We start from the raw sequence: 17,177 nt of genomic DNA, 5'->3' as shown, positions 1-17,177 counted from the left end.
TAATTTTTGCCAGGGTCTTAAAAAAAATATTAAAGTTATTTTTCTTTTTTTTAACTTTAGGTGATGAATCAAAGAAGCAACAGGGACAGCCACCAAAGTTCACCACCAAACCAATGATTCGACAGGAAGGGGACAAGATCATCTTTGACTGTAAACTGACCGCTGATCCCAAACCCACCATCACCTGGTACAAGGGGACCGAGGTTCTGAAGGAAGGGGGGCGTTACAAGATGAAGATGACCTCTGACAAGGCCAACCACACCGTTTCCATGGAGATCGCTGGCGGAGGGATGCAAGATGGAGGGGAGTACAAGGCTGTCGCCAAGAACAGCTTTGGTGAATCCACGGCAACCATCACTCTGAACTTTGAAGGTTTGTAGATTTTTACAGGCATAGACATGAGTGAAAGAAGCAGTAAAGATATGCATGCATTTACAAGGAAGGTTTTACAAGTAATCACACAAAAGAGTATACATTTGATTATTTTAAAGATGTAATTACTTTAGTAATTACTTTAAAAATGTTGCAACTTATTACATGAAATATGTCACAAGTTATTACATGAAAGATGTTACAAGTAATTGCATGAAAGACGTGACAAGTGATGACATAATATATTGGCATTCAAGCTTATTTCATACAAGTGTATGACTGTAAAACTCTTTTTATAAAAATTACATTTTTTTCTTTCAGGAAAGAAACCTCCGTGAGTATTTGTAGAAATCTTGAATGGCAACACCTGTAAGACTATAGTAGGATTGTTGCATAAGTTTACATCTCATCAAGTATCTATGGAAACTGTGGAGTTTTACAAGGCTCTCTTCAAGCTACAACAAGAAACATTACATTAATCATATGTTTGAAAGGTTTAAAAGCACAGGAGAAGCACATAAGTGATTCCTCCACAAGTTTTGGCAGCTGTACAGCCAAGAATATGTTTCCTTGTGAACAATATGTGTAATTACTGCAACAAATCATTGATCACAATGAACGTAGTGTGGTACCCATTGTAATGGCATGTCTGTTTCTTGTTTAGTAATTACTTATATTACTTAGTTAAAAGCCTTTTTATTACATGTTCTTAAGGCATTTGCATAAGAGTCCTATAATTTTATCCAATTTTTATTAATTTTCTTTTAAAAGAATTCTCTCAAGCTTTTCAAAATAATCTATGAGAAACAGGCAAGTATCTTAATATATACTTGTAACATATTACTTCAAACTTATACCAAGTGTAATTTGATAATTTTCTAGGCAAGGCAAAGCACCTCATTTCTTGACAAAACCGACCATCAAGCAAGAGAGAATGCAGCTTTTGATGACATGCAATCTGGAGGGAAAGCCCGAACCCAAACTATCCTGGTTTCGGGACAACACCGAAATCACAAATGGAGGACGATATACTATGCTGGTGAAAAAGGACGCCTCAGCCCCAGACCGTTATGTAGCAACTCTTACCATCAAGGTACATGCTTTAACAGACTAGGCAATTTAGATGGCTCAACCTGGCCTCAATAGTATAAGGAGTACAGCTAGCACATGATGTTTTGAAATAATTGAAATACAGTTGGTTTCTCAAAAACTATGGATATGTTTAAGTGATCAGAGTTAATGCTTTAAGACCTTGCAAATTTTTGGACCTTGATATCTCAAATATTTATATATGTTGAATTTTTTTTTCCTTGGTCTCATTGATTTTAAACCCTAACAGAATAGGCAAAATTTACATTCACACTGAAAATAAACGTGAACCTCTAGAGAAAAAAATTGGCACTTAATAGTAGACTATGTTACTCTTGTTCTGGACATGGAATTCCTCACATTTTTTGGATGCCTTTTGCTCAGTGGGCATTTTAAATGACCAGGTACCTGGGGCTGTATCTTTTCATCTCCTATGGTACAGCTGATAAAATAATAAGTTCAGCAATAGTTGCTGTAGCTACATGGATTTTATTGCAAAAGAACTTTTAACATGAAGGGTCTCCCCCTGGTTTTTTGCATTTTAACAAGTGATAATACATGTTTATCGGGGTAACATGGTGTTGAGTAAACACAAGATCTATCTCGTTATATTCTGTGTGGTGCCATTTTACTTGATTTCAGACAGATAGAAGAGGTGTTAACCCTGTAAATATATACATTGTAGGGTCACTAGTATTTTTTAAAGTCCTTGGAATGGCATTGTGGTAGAATCAATCATTTTTACAGACTTTGTTCAAACTCTTTTTCATTATACATAAGCATCATTTCCATGAACAGAAAAAATGCTTCAATGAAAACACAAAGCATTAGTGGAAAACTTTGATAAAAGGTGCTGTTCTTTCAAAGTGATCACTCTGTTACCTTGGAAACCACAAAAGGCCATTCAAATCTTGACAATTATGCAATTTCTTGGTTTGCTGACAACTGTAATCATATGCTATAATTAATGCTCTAGCCTGCAAGTTAGTGAGGGAGCATTTGCTCTGAGAGATGATAGCAGCACTGCATAGCTCTTTCTCCACAGGAAAGAGATGAAGGTTGTCTGAGAATGCATTCCTGAGTAGAAAAAAAAATAGTAGAAGATATTTCCAGAAGCCTAGTATCTTGTGTAGACCTGTTAATATCAAAGCGTAGTGTAAGTTCCAGAGAAACCATATATGGATTCTGAAGGTCTAGCTAAGCTATTGAAAGTTTTATTTAAGATATACATACAAACATATGACATACATACTGATACTCCCATTCAATGATTTTATATGTAACAACTCAGGTATTTTTTATAGTCAGTTTAATGTTATGTATGATGAATAAAACTACAAGCATAACTCCATTGGATGAATCCAATCCAAAATCTGATTTTCAATTTTGAACTTTTTGAGTCTTTACTGGTATTCTCATCAAGTATGCACTATAAATGTAATTACATGTATGTGCAATGACTATAATTCATACATGTAGTAATAAGAAATATTGAAACTCTTTATAACATCATTTGATTACATGCAAGTATTATAAACTTCCCAATTAAGGTACATGTAATAAGAAATATTGGAATTTTTAATAGCATCATTTGATAACATGCAAGTATGATAAACTTCCCAATAAAGGTAATAGGAAATATTGGAACTTTTTATAACATCATTTGATTTCATGCAAGTATCCATGAATTTCCCAGATGTTTTGCAGATGTGTTAAACTCAGTGGGGCTAAAAAATTAATTTTGGCATGCTCTTGTCAATAATTAAACCTTTAAAAAAGTGCGATTGTTAAAATCCTAAGTGATGTTAATGTCTAAAGCGGTGCTCCCAATATCAATCAACAGTAGTGTATAGAGATTTCATAGTTTACCACTGAAAGTTTTAGGTATAGGAACTAATTACGTCAAATGCTCCTGAGGTTATGTCAGGTATATTTAGAGAAATAAACATCTGTACACCCACGTATTCTGTAGTTGATGGGGTAAGCAATTTTAAGACATTAGTCGATAAAAAATGATCGGTTAATTACACCACCAAAATTCATTACCATGGCTTAAGGATATGGCTGTATGTTGAAGCCCTGAATTTAATTTTGTCATAGTTTGATCGTTACAAAGACAGAAACTTTTACGAAGAAGTTCTTCGAAGTTCTTCTCTGATCAACAAAAAGGCCAAGATGCCCTTGAATTTTTTTTTGCCCACTTGTGTAAAACACTCCAAGCTAAGTACCTGGAGATTTATGAGAAGGTTTGTTTCAGTTTGATAAAAAATGATTGCTTTTTTATGAATGTTAATCTAGATTTTGATTAGGACAATGATAGGGAGCCAAGTGAGATTTTTAGATTTAATTTGAATTTTATGGTCTACATTTTTATAGTCATTGGAGTTGATTTTTTTTTTTGGGGGGGGGGGGGGGGAGGAGGATGGAGTTTGTTGAAGTTGGAGGTTATCATATCAGCATGAAGTTCACTCACCCAAGCTTTATCAAGTCAAGGAACAAGAATTTGTTAAGGATTAGGAAAGCGTTGTTAAGGAATTCAGAAATTTTTCAAGAGAAATATGTTTATCGGTTTTTTTCCATGCTCTATTTCATTAGCTAGATATAGGCGATAGAGATCTACGCACTCTACGCAATAGCAATTGAGTTACATTCAAATCAAATGGTGTTTCACAGAGTTCCATGAAACACCTGCAATCAGGGTCAGGAGTGGAAGATGCACCAACTGAATTATTTTTTTTCTGTTTGAAGTTTTTTATGTTCCCTCGTTTTGATATGTATGAAAGGTTTGATGGCCTGAAGGCCAGAGTAATTTATTAAATATGAGTAGGCTGGTTCTTTATAGAGAAGGGAGAGACACATGTTTTATAAATACATGAGTTGGCAATGCCCATGATGACTTGCTGGTCAGTATAGAGATGCAGTATCTCAGAACATCTGTGTTCTGTGATCGTTGAGTACATGCTAATGTATTACCTCATAACAGATAAACATTCCCAGTATTATTGAGTCTCAATAACTACCAAGTAGGTTTTTCTGATTACTCTCAGGTGCAACAAGTATAAACACTGCAGAGAGATAGGAGATCCCCTCTCCTCCAAGTATCTGTATTAATGCACAGCTAACAAAAATTCAATGATTTTTGTTGGGGTTTTTTATTTTGATACTTCGGTAGATGAATTCCTTCAGCTGCTGAAGCCAAAATTTGTGCTGCCTCAGCAGAAAATTACATACTAGAAATTGGAAAGCCAAATCTGCTTGTGTACAAGAAGTCATAAAGATGTTTGTCTCTGGGCCTGTAATAGAAAGTATAATGGTATCTAAGCATTCACTGGATTTCTGGCAAAGTTTGGCAAGAAGTTCAGTTGGAAGTCAGACATGTATTGCAATCAGTCATGTACTCATAGTGCCATACTGTTCATTATGATGACGGTGACATCGTCCCTTTGTTTTCTCTTTGCCTCTGATAAAGACATGCCGGTATATTTCATTACTAAATGACTTATAAATATCCCTACCATCTCAGAGTCTCTCTCTCTCTCTCTCTCTCTCTCTCTCAATTTTTCTCAGTTTGTTTGCTCTCTTTCTCTACCTAAATGTTAAAAAAAAATAACCGAAAGAAAATCTGTTTTCTAGCTTGATTGAATACAATGTACATGAATTATTCTCCCCCATTGCAAGCTAGTAGCCTAATACTCAATCGCTGAATTGTGGGTCTTTTTGTGACTTGCTCAAAATACTCTGAGTTTTGGCAGCATAATACTAATAAAGATTAAGTGAATTTGTTACAAATTCTTAATGAGTCGGTAAGAATTTTCTAGAAAGCAACACTTGAAACAAGTTAAAGATAGCCCTGAATGATTCTTCAGAATGGGTCTTTCATTTATTTTAATAAGTGCTCAAAAACCAGTGGAATGTAAATGGTTTTTTTTTCAAAAGAAAACTATTAATTGATTTACAAGATAAGGTAGAGTCAAATTCAATGGCTTCAAATTCACATGTCAGATCTAAAAAGATTTCTCGTTTGATTTGAACTTAAGACATGTTATTTGCATCAACAGATTAAGTTTTGACAATTTAAACTCTGATAATTTGTAGTCTGTATGGTTTTTTTATTCCCTATATACTTGTATCAGATGCAATGTTAAAGACTTCATAATCCACTGGAATTTGGTTAATAGTTTTGAAAGAAAAAATGAGGGGGAGACATTTTTTGTTTTATTTTTGAAAGAGTGAGTAAACTTTATTTTCGAGAGAGAGAGAGAGAGAGAGAGAGAGAGAGATTTGGGTTGAAAAAGTGAGAAATTCATCTCTCTATTTGTCATAAATTGCTCAGAATAGAACAATGAAGCAGCTAGGTGTATACTATCTTCCCCACACAATAGAGATTATCAACTCGCATACATGTCTCAAGACAGGAGAATGTTTGCCAAACGGTAGAGGGAGGAAGAGCACAGACATTTAAGGAAAACAGTATCAGCTCTAAGAGAGAAAACATTGCTTAGTGGTGAGTTTTCTCTGCACAGTGTTTGTGTAATCCCACACCAAGCTACTGCAACGAAGGCAAGGGTTGAATAATCAATGCAAAGAAAATGCTTTCAAACTTTTATATTTATATTATTTGCTGTCAGGTATCGAATGAAGAAATGCAAATGCAATTAGAGACGACTTTAAGTTATAATGCTATCATTATACATCATATTAAAAAAAAAAAAGATGGCGAAAAAACATCTAAAAATATTTTTTTTTTATCAAAGTAAACAAGATCATTCATTTCTAAGATGATTTTGCTTAATCAATTAACTTCTTTTACAAATTACAGATTTATGGTATAGATGTTATTAGGATCTTGTGTTCTCAATCTTTATTGCGTTGCGTAATGTTTCCCTGTTAAACGTTTTCTCAGCAGTTGCTACAGTGGTAAAATAAAAGAGGAGGAGATATATGTTCATATCAAAATCCATAAAATCCTATTCATATAAATATATATGTAAGCAAAAGATCGAGATGGGATGGGTTTTTATTTTAAATTATGTTTCTGTGGTGCAGTGAAGAGCAGTAAAAAAATCACCCTAGAGACCTCTAGCCAAATTCACTTATAAGCTAGATCGAGTTTGCGCAAAGGCAATTTGAAGACCATCTTTTATAAATAGGAAAACTTTTCTATTCTCGTCAATGGGAGAATTCTTGACTGATCTCCAATTGATATAAGTCTCCTGGGTGTTTGTTAAAATTTGTTTGCAGCTATTTTGTTTATTGAAGAATTTGTTTTTCGAGAATGAAAAAACCCCAAAAGAGCTGTTTGTTTGTGTGAGCTGGGTGGTTGGCAAAGCTGATACAGAGGAAACATGCTCAGCAATGTTGTATAAGCACCTCCTTCAGCCCGTCAACTCGGACAAGTTCCAGTTTATTTGTCTTGAATTTGATCATCCTCTGATGACTGACTGCATTCCTTCAACACATCCCGTCTACATTCTAGGCATTCTGTACTCTGTGGCTCAAAGAGCCTTACCTATTGGCAAGATCGCAGACAAAATGAACCCCCACGTGGGTTAACGAGGATGGTGGACAGGGCATATTGTCCTTGGTCTGGGTTTGCTTTGGGGCTTTGCTTTTTGGCATCAACATCTGGTACATTATGTATTGTCCATGCACTTAGCTCTATAGAGGTTAAATTGCATTACAGTGTTATAATATAAGATCTTTTTTCCCTCTGTGTTAAGAATTTTTACATAAGTGATTTATGTTCCCCTTCCCAAAAATTTTGGCCTAAAATCATCTTTAATCAATTTTATGGCCAAAATGCAAAAAAAATGCACACTTTACTCTCATGTTTTTTTTTTTTTTTACAAATTCATACAATATACACTTTAAAAAGGTTTATATTGAAAATATAGGTATTAAAGTATAATTTTTGAAGCAATGATTAATCAGTGTTTTATATATTCCAACTAATTTTTAATGAACCTAATACATGTACATACATTCCCAGTTTAAAAAAAATGGAGTCTGCGTCTCAGTCAATATTTGTTGTTTACATATAAAACATAGTCTGTAAATTGATGTAATCTTAAACACTGGATATCAAAGCTTAGCAATCTGTTTATACTGTCTTAAAATAAAGTTAAAATTTGTTATCTCAAACATCATTATCTCAAATATCAAGATTAAGTCAAAGTGAGACAGTGACTGTAACCTCCCTATCTCAGATCCTGAAATATCTCAAAGTTTGTCTCGGTCCTGTAGAGTTCAAGATGACAAGCTGGATTGTATGTCCATTGTTTCTTTGTAAGAGTAGATTAAGATACATGTACATGTAGAAAGCGAGAAAAAATGCCTTACATACCAAATGTGTGTTTAAATTCCCCACAAATTATTTTTGCCACTTCGATCGTTCTGAAAAACATCTTTGCTTTATTTCAAAGGTCTGTTTTCAAATACTGTTTTGTTCAACCATGGAGTTTGAATTATTAGCCCATGGAGGGTGTAGGGAAATCGGGCGAAAAAAAAATTGGTATGCACTACCTGTGATTGTATAAGTAAAAAACCTCAAGGTACCTGCCAAACTCATGTATTGTACATGTAGTTACAGGAATCAGTTACCAGCAGATATATCCCATTGTTTACACATTGAAATTTTTTTTACACTTGAATTGAACCCTTCCTATGCAATTGAGATAGCCAACATGGCAAGGATATGCATTTGCCCAGTAGATAATTCTGTGGTGAAAGAAACCATCTGACATGCATTCAATTTGTTATAGGCGTCAAGTCTTAAAGATGGTTTCCATGTTCAAACCAGTGGAAGGAGGAAATTCTTTTATAAAGAATGCATTTATATTGTTAAATAATGCAGATTTCTTGTTAAAAAACTGCTTTTCATCCTATAAATCTCAAATGCCATTCACATCCGTAAATTTAAAGAATAATTCACTACTTGTGTGGCAATACCTTTTTTTTTTTGCAACATTTATAATCCATTTTTTTTTCAATATAAGATTATTGAAAATCCTTTTTAAAAAGAAATTTATTCTAATTTTGAGTCACTCTATGATACACATTAAAATTTTTACACAAAGAGATATGTTTATATCTCTGTTGATATAACATTCAGACAAAATGATTTTGAAGTGATTCCATCACTTGATGGGTGTGCCTTGTTTGTACCAGTATTTTCACTGGATGGAACACTACATAATCCATCACATATTATGTAAACACTGAACTACTGACAGCTTCGTAAACTGTAACAGATAGGTATGTCATTAATAGTTGGGAATATTGGAAGTACTGAAATCTGTACAGTTAAGTAAATATAGATTGGACATTGGTAGCTAAGTAACCAGGTAAACTGTACAGTTATAGCTACATGTAAGTAAATGTAAACTGTTCAAAGTTAGCTAAGTTAAACTGACAGATGAGGTAACCTGTAACCGGTAACTGTATTAACTATAAATTGTCAATTGTACTGTTACAACTAAGTAAGTGTAAACTAGCCAGATCAGTGAATTGGTGAACTGTTAGCTGTACTGTAACAGCTAGATACATGTAAATGTAAACAAGGATCATGCAGTTACTGGTAACTATCATAATTAAGTAAATGTAAACTAGGATTTATGAATTGGTGAACTGTTAGCTGTACTGTGATAGCTAGATACATGTAAATGTAAACAAGGATCAATTATTGGTGACTGTCACAACAAAGTAAATGTAAACTATATGATCATTTAGTCGACTGTAGTACTGTTACAGTAAGTGAAATGTAAACTGTGAACCAGTAATCTGGGTAATCTGTAATCTGACACCCACTAGTTTGACTACTTTTTGTTACTTTTGTACTTGACCGTGTCTTAGTATGACATAGTTTTTAAACGTTATGGTAAATTTGCATGAATTGGTTTCCATTGCTATTTTATTTGTATATTTTAGGACCCGAAAGCAGACGATGGAGGCCAGTACAAAGCTACAGCTGTCAACGAACTTGGGGAATCAAACGCAACGATTACCCTTAACTTCCAAGGTAAAATATCCCATAGCTGACACAACCATTAGAAATCACATAATCTCTCTTTCTCCAAACATCAACACAAAAAATCACTTGGCAAGATGGTTGTTTTGGTCTTATAAAAGTTTGTAATTGTGCAGTAAGTTTTGCCTCTTTTCGGTGCATTTATCAATCATTTTTTTTAAAACTCTTTCAATGAAGCGAGATATTTACTCATGTGATGCGGGGTGTTGAATTTCTTTCTCTCTTATCTCTGAGACAAGTCTATTAGGAAGCCTTTAAGCTAGATTCCTTGAATTATTTGAGCCCGATGAAAGATTATAAACTTAAATCATTTCTTAATTTTTATGTTCAACAAACATTTAGGACTGATATTATCACACGTTCAGAAGCAGGTTGTCTGCTTTGATTAAATTTGGAAAAAATAAAAAAAAACTTGGATGTCGGAATCTTCTGTTCATTAGACTCACTGGGTAATTCTAAGTGATCTTTGAAATTAAGACTCGTATAAATTCACACAGAGTGTTTTAAAAGTGTTTCAAAACATAACATAAAAAGGAGTAAGTTTCTTTTGTATTCACTAGATGTAAGGTGTCAGGAAATTGAAGTTTATTGGGACATGTTTACATTAATGAAGCACAATTGATAGATTTACGAGAGGATCTTATAATGTAGGCAGCTGCTCAGTGAATTCAGCCAAGATTTTTCATATTTTTTCCTCGTCTTATCAGCCAGAAGACATACAGAGGAATATTCCCATAAAGAAATGATACCCTTGTCAAGACTCAACGGGAAAAACCCTGTCTGTAGTATTTTGTACACAGGTGTCATTGAATAATTGCAGGCAGATATCAAAATGGATTTACAGTTTTAAAAATTCATTTAAGATTTTAAAAAGAGCCAATTTAATTTGCAGTTTAGCAATGTGGAGCTCAAGACAGATTGATAATTTTTTAGAATATTGTCAAATTGTCAGATATTGGTCATTCAAGTATTCTGGTGCACGATTTTGTGCCTATTATTTTTGTTAAACAGAGTGTTTTTAAAAAAAGTTGAGAATATTTCTCATTGATAAGAAATTTTACATGTTAAATGATCAATAATATTTTTCAAGACTACTGATTTGCTTTGACCCCCTGCTATTTTCATTATAGAAATCTGTCATGTAAGGTTAGGAATGATGTTTTTCACACATTTAATCCATCATAATCAAGGTTATGATTCTGATTATTTCATCTATAACATCCTGACTACACTTTCAGTTCGCCATGGCCTAGCGGTAGCAATGATTATTGGTGAGATAATATTGTCCTTGATGTTGTCACTACACGAGTGTGACCACGCCCCTCAGTGTATCCACACATGATCCGTTATCCATAATCCGCCCCATACACATGTATTTGTACACCATCCAGCTTCATTAATACTCATATATATCCAAAACTGTGGAAACATTAGAATTCATGGTGGCTCAATTTTTATGGACTTGATGGGTCCCTCTAACCCAAGAACTTTCATATTCAATGAATTATGAAGCACGTACATAATGCAAGTAAATCCATGCTATTTTGTCCCTATGATTCTGTGAAAAATTGACAATCCACATAAGTTTTAATGATTCCGCAGCACCATCTGTTTATCCTCATCCATATCTGTATGTCCAATACCATCCATATCTTCTACATTGGATTCATCCATATGATCTGGCTAATCCATGTGTCTGAATACCTGGAGTGAGGTGGAGTTTTCCACATCCTCCATGCAATGTTGTATATATAGAACATAATATAGTACATGTACAATCAATGTTGTACTTTAATATTCATGTTGTCATGATGTATGTTTTGTATACACAAACTTGGATCACCTTTGTTTACTTCCAACAGTTTTTTCCAGTTTTCAGTCCTTCATCCACAGGAATTTCCTCCTCCAAACTGCCCAGTTTTGATATCATTTTTCTAGTGGATATCTTATACAAAACGTCATATCACCTTTGTTTACTTCCAAATTTTTTTTTCCAGTTTCCAGCCCTCCATCCACAAGAATTTCCCACTTCAAATTGTCCAGTTTTAAAACTATTGTTATGACATATGTTTATACAACTTCAGCCCATCTTAGATTCAATACTTCCAACTCTTTATTCCAGTTTGCAGTCCTGATATTCACAGGGATTTCCTTTCAATATTACCCAAACTTTCTTTTTTTATGAGCAATTTTAATTAGTATACTGTTTTATGATTTGTTAAATAGAAAAAAAAATTATAAAAATAAAAGATTTTCTTTCTTATGAATTAAGACCTTGTTTAAATTGCATGTTGTCATGTGTAACCTCTCTGATTTTCAAGAAAGTTTTATTGGTATACATATGAAAAAAGTTATATGAATGAATCCATTGAATCCATGATAAATGACTATCCACAGGGTTGGATAAGCCAAAAGGAACTCCACCGACCTTCAAAGAGAAGCCCAAGGTCAACCAGCAGGACAAGAACCTGGTGGTGGAGTGTAGTTGTAATGCCTCTCCTAAACCGACCTTGACCTGGTACAAGGACTCCAAGGTCCTGATGCAGGGGCCCCGCTACAAGATGCGGTCCACCGACAAAGGAAACGACTACACTTTTTACCTTGATATTTTGGTGAGTAGGGAAGATATTTAGCTAGAAATTATCCCTATGCCTACTCTGTATTGTTGAACTTTAATAGCTTGAATTGTCCAGGGATTCCTTTAATATCTCTGAGATATCCCAAAATTTGAGATATTAGCTGCAGGGTTCAATTGTACCTTGAAATGGTGGTCTGTTTTTCCAAAACCTCTTTCACGACATCCATAGTATTTTATACACTGTATTCATGTTGGAGATACCAAGTTTAATGGAATATATTAGTTTTAAAAATATACATGTAGATTCAAGCAATAATATGGAATGAAATAAGCATGATTTTGAATGTCATGATAAGCAATTTAATTCATGCAATCTTAATTTGATTGATTTTTTATGAAATTACATTATTAATTTATGTTTTAGAATTTTTCTGCGGCTGACAGTGGTAACTACAAAGTCGTTGCTAAGAACGATGCTGGAGAGGGCACAGCCACCATTAACATCAATCTAGAACCGTAAGTACAGTCTTTATTTTATACAGCATCCTTCAATTGACCTTGTTAAGAACTCTAATCTTAGCGATATGTTTGAGTTACAAGTGTGAATTTTCATTGAAACTTACAATAACTTTTAATTAGATTGGTAAATTGACCATTCAAGATGTAGCTCCTTAATGCTTTGAAGTCCTCATCTTCCCATTAGAGAAAAATGTTGATTAAATTAACTGAATTTATCGAATAAAGACTTAAGACAATTTTTCAAAACTAATTGTATGAAACATTTACGTGAATGAAAAGGAAAATTATGTAATTATATTTGTTGCATTTTCCAAGCCATGAAGGCTATTAATTGTCTTTATATGCATGGAGTTACCTCCCCTTTTACTTATATTTCATTAGTTGTTATCTAAAGTTTGATGTTGTTGCAGTAAAAGCAAGGTTAATTAAGCTTCCAGGAAGAAACACTTACAAAGTCATAAATCAAAAGTGCGTGCTAAATGAGTGCAATCGTATGCAGTTAAACTCGGGTAACCTAGATAAAGAGATGCAATCGGTGACTGATATTTCCACATTTAGCTGTCAGTAAATTAATTGAGTTCTTTTCAAAGCCGATTTTCTGGAATCCCAGATTTTTGATGTATTTGATGAAGTTTTCACCAGCAATACCTAACGCCACATGGGGCACAGATGTGTGGAAGCTCAATAAATGCAATTTGTTGTCCTGCACAGAAGCTTATAAAGATAAGACAATATAAATTTGTTACCTTGTTGCTCTGTGGGGTCAAGGCTGTTTGCGGGAGGCTATCGTAAGAGCTATTTATGTCTTTTTAATTGCTACTTTGTTTCAACATGAATGGAAATTCTGCCTGCTGTACCATCCTAGCTCACAGGAACTTACTAGAAGATAAGCCAGTTAAATGGGATTAAATTTTCTTAATTTTTTTTTCTCTTTCCCAAGAGTTTGTTTTTTATTAAGTGTATGTATTTTCACTAACAGACAGGATGACCTATTAGCTTAATTCAGCTCTTATTTAAAGGTCCTTTATAAATTATCATCACAATTACCAAATAATGATTGAATATATTCTTTTTCTCTATAATGTACAGTAATTATTTGCTTGATGGTCATACTACAAGTCTATAATGAAACCTGATAATAAGATAATTAATAATTTTTCTGTAACCCAAACCTGATGAGACTATTTTAATCGGAATATTAATTTTTACTGTTTGTTTAAGTCCTTAGTGTGCATTTACAGTAAAACACACTTATATGTACAGAAAAAAACACACAAGTCTTATAATGATTTGTCAGGAACAGTTTTGAACTGTTTTATCACATTGCAATTCCTTATATCCAATAAGCTTTTAATACAACTGTATTAAAACTGGGGGTTGGGGGTGGGTGGGATGGTTAAAATTACTTCACTGTAATCAAAAATACATTATAAGCAAGTCCACTTTATCCATGTTTCATTGTATTTGGAGTTTTTCTTGATTTTTAAATAAAGTTGAGCATCTTAATTACTATTGTTTTAACTATCCTCATATGGACTTGGACTTTATATTTAATATTTGCAGACCAAAAGAGAGTCCGCCCTCCATGAAGGACATGCCAAATGTCCGCTTGGTGGATAACGGTAAAAAGCTGGTCTGTGATATGAGAATCAACTCCAAATCCAGGCCAACTACCATGTGGTATTTTGGAAACTCCTTACTAAAATTAGGAGGGCGCTATAGGATGGACGTTAAAGAAGAAAGCCCTGGAGTTTTTCTCATCTTCCTTGAAATTGCAAATGTTAGTTTTCATCTATTCTGGGTGACTGGACCAAAAAGAATTTAAAAAGATATAAAATTGCACTGATAATCATTCAGTTCGTAAGGAACTGTGAAAATAAATTGTTTTCTGAAAGAAAATTCAATATGATTGTATCTTCTCTGTATTGTAGCCAATGGATTCTGACTCTGGGGATTATAAATGTATCATCAAAAACCCAACAGGGGAAATTACTACCACTGCAAAAATCAACATGAAAGGTATAGATCACAACTATAATACACTTCTAATTGAATCTGTAAGCTGTCATGTCCAGCTATTCTGTTGAACCATTATTCCATCAAAGAATTTCATGCACAGTTATTCCTCAGAAATGTCATGTCAAGAGTGTGCAATGTTGCAAATAGAAAAGTTTCAATCTCCTTAATTTGTTAATGGATATAAAAATTGACTACTTTTCTAATTTGATTGCAGCTCTTATGCCCCAGGTTAAGGTTGAACCTGCCAATTTCTCCCAGAAGCTGTCACCAAAATCAGTAACTGAAGGAGAGGCTCTGGACCTGATCGCCAAGGTAACAGGAACTGAGCCAATCACGGCCACTTGGTCAAAGGACCGCAAGCCAATCAAGGATTCCGATGGCTACAAGATTTCCTATGACAAGGGAACCTGTCGTCTGTACATAGCCGATGCCAAACCTGCAGATTCAGGAGAATTCAAGGTGGAAGTCAAGAACCAGTTTGGATCTGCCTTCTGCTCTGCAAGTCTTGGGGTCAAAGGTTAGTGAAGTGTCTCAAAAGGATAGAAATCTCATTGAGTGGCCATCATATAGCATGTGTTCTTGATGTGTACCAAGCAATGTAAATTTTGATAAAAGGGTTTCTAGGTAATATGGTGTATTGCTTTGTTTGCATATTCCTCAATGGCTAACTAGCCTCATGAATATATTGGCCAGCAGAGCTATTGCAGTTTATAGTGCCATGTCAAAGGAATATGTTGTTTTGTATTTGAATCTTTTTAAGCTATTTAAAATTTTGACGGGAACAAATGAATATACGGTAAAATATGGAAAGATGAGTATAAAGTATATAGTGATTGATTTATTACAATTTACAGCTGCACCAAAGAAACCAGAGGAAAAGAAACCAGAGGAAAAGAAACCGGAGGAAAAGAAACCGGAAGAAAAGAAACCTGAGGTAAAGATTTAAAACTGTCTATTGTGCTGATTAATGAATTTAACTAGTTTTTTTAATGAAAAAAACTTTTTTGTAAATGACTGTTTTTGGTCTTTGCAGAAGAAAGAGGAAGTTCAACAAAAAGGTAGGCTCAAGATTTGGAACAGCTATTTAATTGATAAATATGAATTAAGAAAAAAATACCAGATTGTCTTTGACAATGATAAAAATTGTTTTTAAGATAACAAAAGCCAATGATTAATATGAAATAAAGAAAGATACGAGATTCACTTGTCTTTGGCAATGATAATAATTGTTTATAAGACAATAAAAACTAAAAAAGTGAACATGTATATTAAAGGTCAAATTTTATATTAATGGGAAAAAACATTGAAGCTTTTCTTAAATGCGACAAAATTCAAAAAAAGATTTTAAAGTTGAAAAAAATTCTTTAAAAAATTAATTGATGTAGATGAAGATTATAAGAGATCAACTGAAATAATTTGAGAAACAAAGTTTCCTCTAAACAAAAAAATTTTGTTAAGTTTATGCTGCAGCTAGGTTATAACTTTAGTTTGTATATATAGACTCTGAGCTATAGGACAGTTATGTCATCTGTATTGATTGAAATTTCTAAATAGAACTGCATAGACTGCTTGGGTTATTATTTTGATATGTGTGTGGAAATCTATCGTGCCTGCCACTGTCTTCAGTAATTATTTTCTTTTATTTTTAAATTTTTTACATATATATTAACATTTTACCGGCATGTTAGTTTCAAAAAAATCTTTTCTTTAATTTTGATTTATTTTCTCTCTCCCTTATATTTGATCTATATAGTTTTAATTTAGTTGATTCACAGTGTTTCTTTTGATTTTGATTTTTATTTCCTTGTCTTTTCCTCTTTCTTTCTTCGTACACCTTACCTGTTAAACAACATTAGTTGAAACACCTAAGGCTCCTGAAAAGCCTAAAGAAGAGCCTAAGGCTCCAGAAAAGCCCAAGGAAGAGCCTAAGGCTCCAGAAAAACCTAAGGAAGAGCCTAAGGCTCCTGAAAAACCTAAAGAAGAGCCTAAGGCTCCAGAAAAACCCAAAGAAGAGCCTAAGGCTCCTGAAAAGCCTAAAGAACAGCCTAAGGCTCCAGAAAAACCCAAAGAGGAGCCCAAACCAGAGGCCCCTAAAATTGTTATAGATGATGAAGGTAAATGTTGGTCGATAGAAATTCCCACACTACGGTCACTCCATACTCCCCCCTCTCTGTTGTCATCTTATATGGGTAAGGTGCCCCCCTCCCTACATGTTGTGGTCCGTACGTCAGTCGTAAACAATGTTAATATTTTTCTTGTAAATAATGTCATTTGTCAACAGCCAATAAGAATTCACCAAGGCAATTAAAACCATATCAGAAGAAACCTACCACCATATTGGAAGAGGGTAAGAGAGTCTGGCTCTGAACGTCAACAGGGTGAAAAGTCTTGTGTAGATGTTGTAAGCAGTGATGTACTGAGAGAGATAAATATATACGTGGTGAAATGTTTGAAATGCACAAAAATACTTCTACAGAAGTTACAGCTAGTTTTGATCTTCCATAGATAATGTTAACATCAAGATTTTAAATAAATTTTTTAGGCATGAAATTTGATTAAGCACCTCTTATGAAA

The 17,177-nt window shown here is 33.8% G+C and overlaps 1 protein-coding gene across 15 annotated transcripts in view; it reads left to right on the top strand.

Moving 5' to 3' along the window:
- LOC128182264 (twitchin-like) overlaps nt 1-17,177 on the top strand; it is a 73,923-nt gene that overhangs the window by 9,460 nt on the left and 47,286 nt on the right. For 11 of the 15 annotated variants that reach the window (XM_052851742.1, XM_052851600.1, XM_052851458.1 and 8 more), the window contains exons 6-18: nt 61-372; nt 694-706; nt 1,255-1,465; nt 9,388-9,478; nt 10,726-10,758; nt 11,885-12,099; nt 12,490-12,581; nt 14,148-14,364; nt 14,516-14,603; nt 14,818-15,120; nt 15,458-15,537; nt 15,637-15,661; nt 16,460-16,717. In XM_052851742.1, coding sequence (XP_052707702.1) covers nt 61-372; nt 694-706; nt 1,255-1,465; nt 9,388-9,478; nt 10,726-10,758; nt 11,885-12,099; nt 12,490-12,581; nt 14,148-14,364; nt 14,516-14,603; nt 14,818-15,120; nt 15,458-15,537; nt 15,637-15,661; nt 16,460-16,717 — 1,938 coding nt within the window. Of the gene's footprint in view, nt 1-60; nt 373-693; nt 707-1,254; nt 1,466-9,387; nt 9,479-10,725; nt 10,759-11,884; nt 12,100-12,489; nt 12,582-14,147; nt 14,365-14,515; nt 14,604-14,817; nt 15,121-15,457; nt 15,538-15,636; nt 15,662-16,459; nt 16,718-16,884; nt 16,951-17,177 lie in introns of all 15 variants that reach the window. The other 4 variants (XM_052851884.1, XM_052851804.1, XM_052851674.1 and 1 more) reach the window with 3 other exon arrangements.

This window comes from Crassostrea angulata, chromosome 1, assembly GCF_025612915.1.
Source record: "Crassostrea angulata isolate pt1a10 chromosome 1, ASM2561291v2, whole genome shotgun sequence".
NCBI lineage: Eukaryota > Metazoa > Mollusca > Bivalvia > Ostreida > Ostreidae > Magallana > Magallana angulata.
The sequence above is the reverse complement of the archived record's forward strand: the minus strand, read 5'-3'. Positions and strand labels throughout refer to the sequence as shown.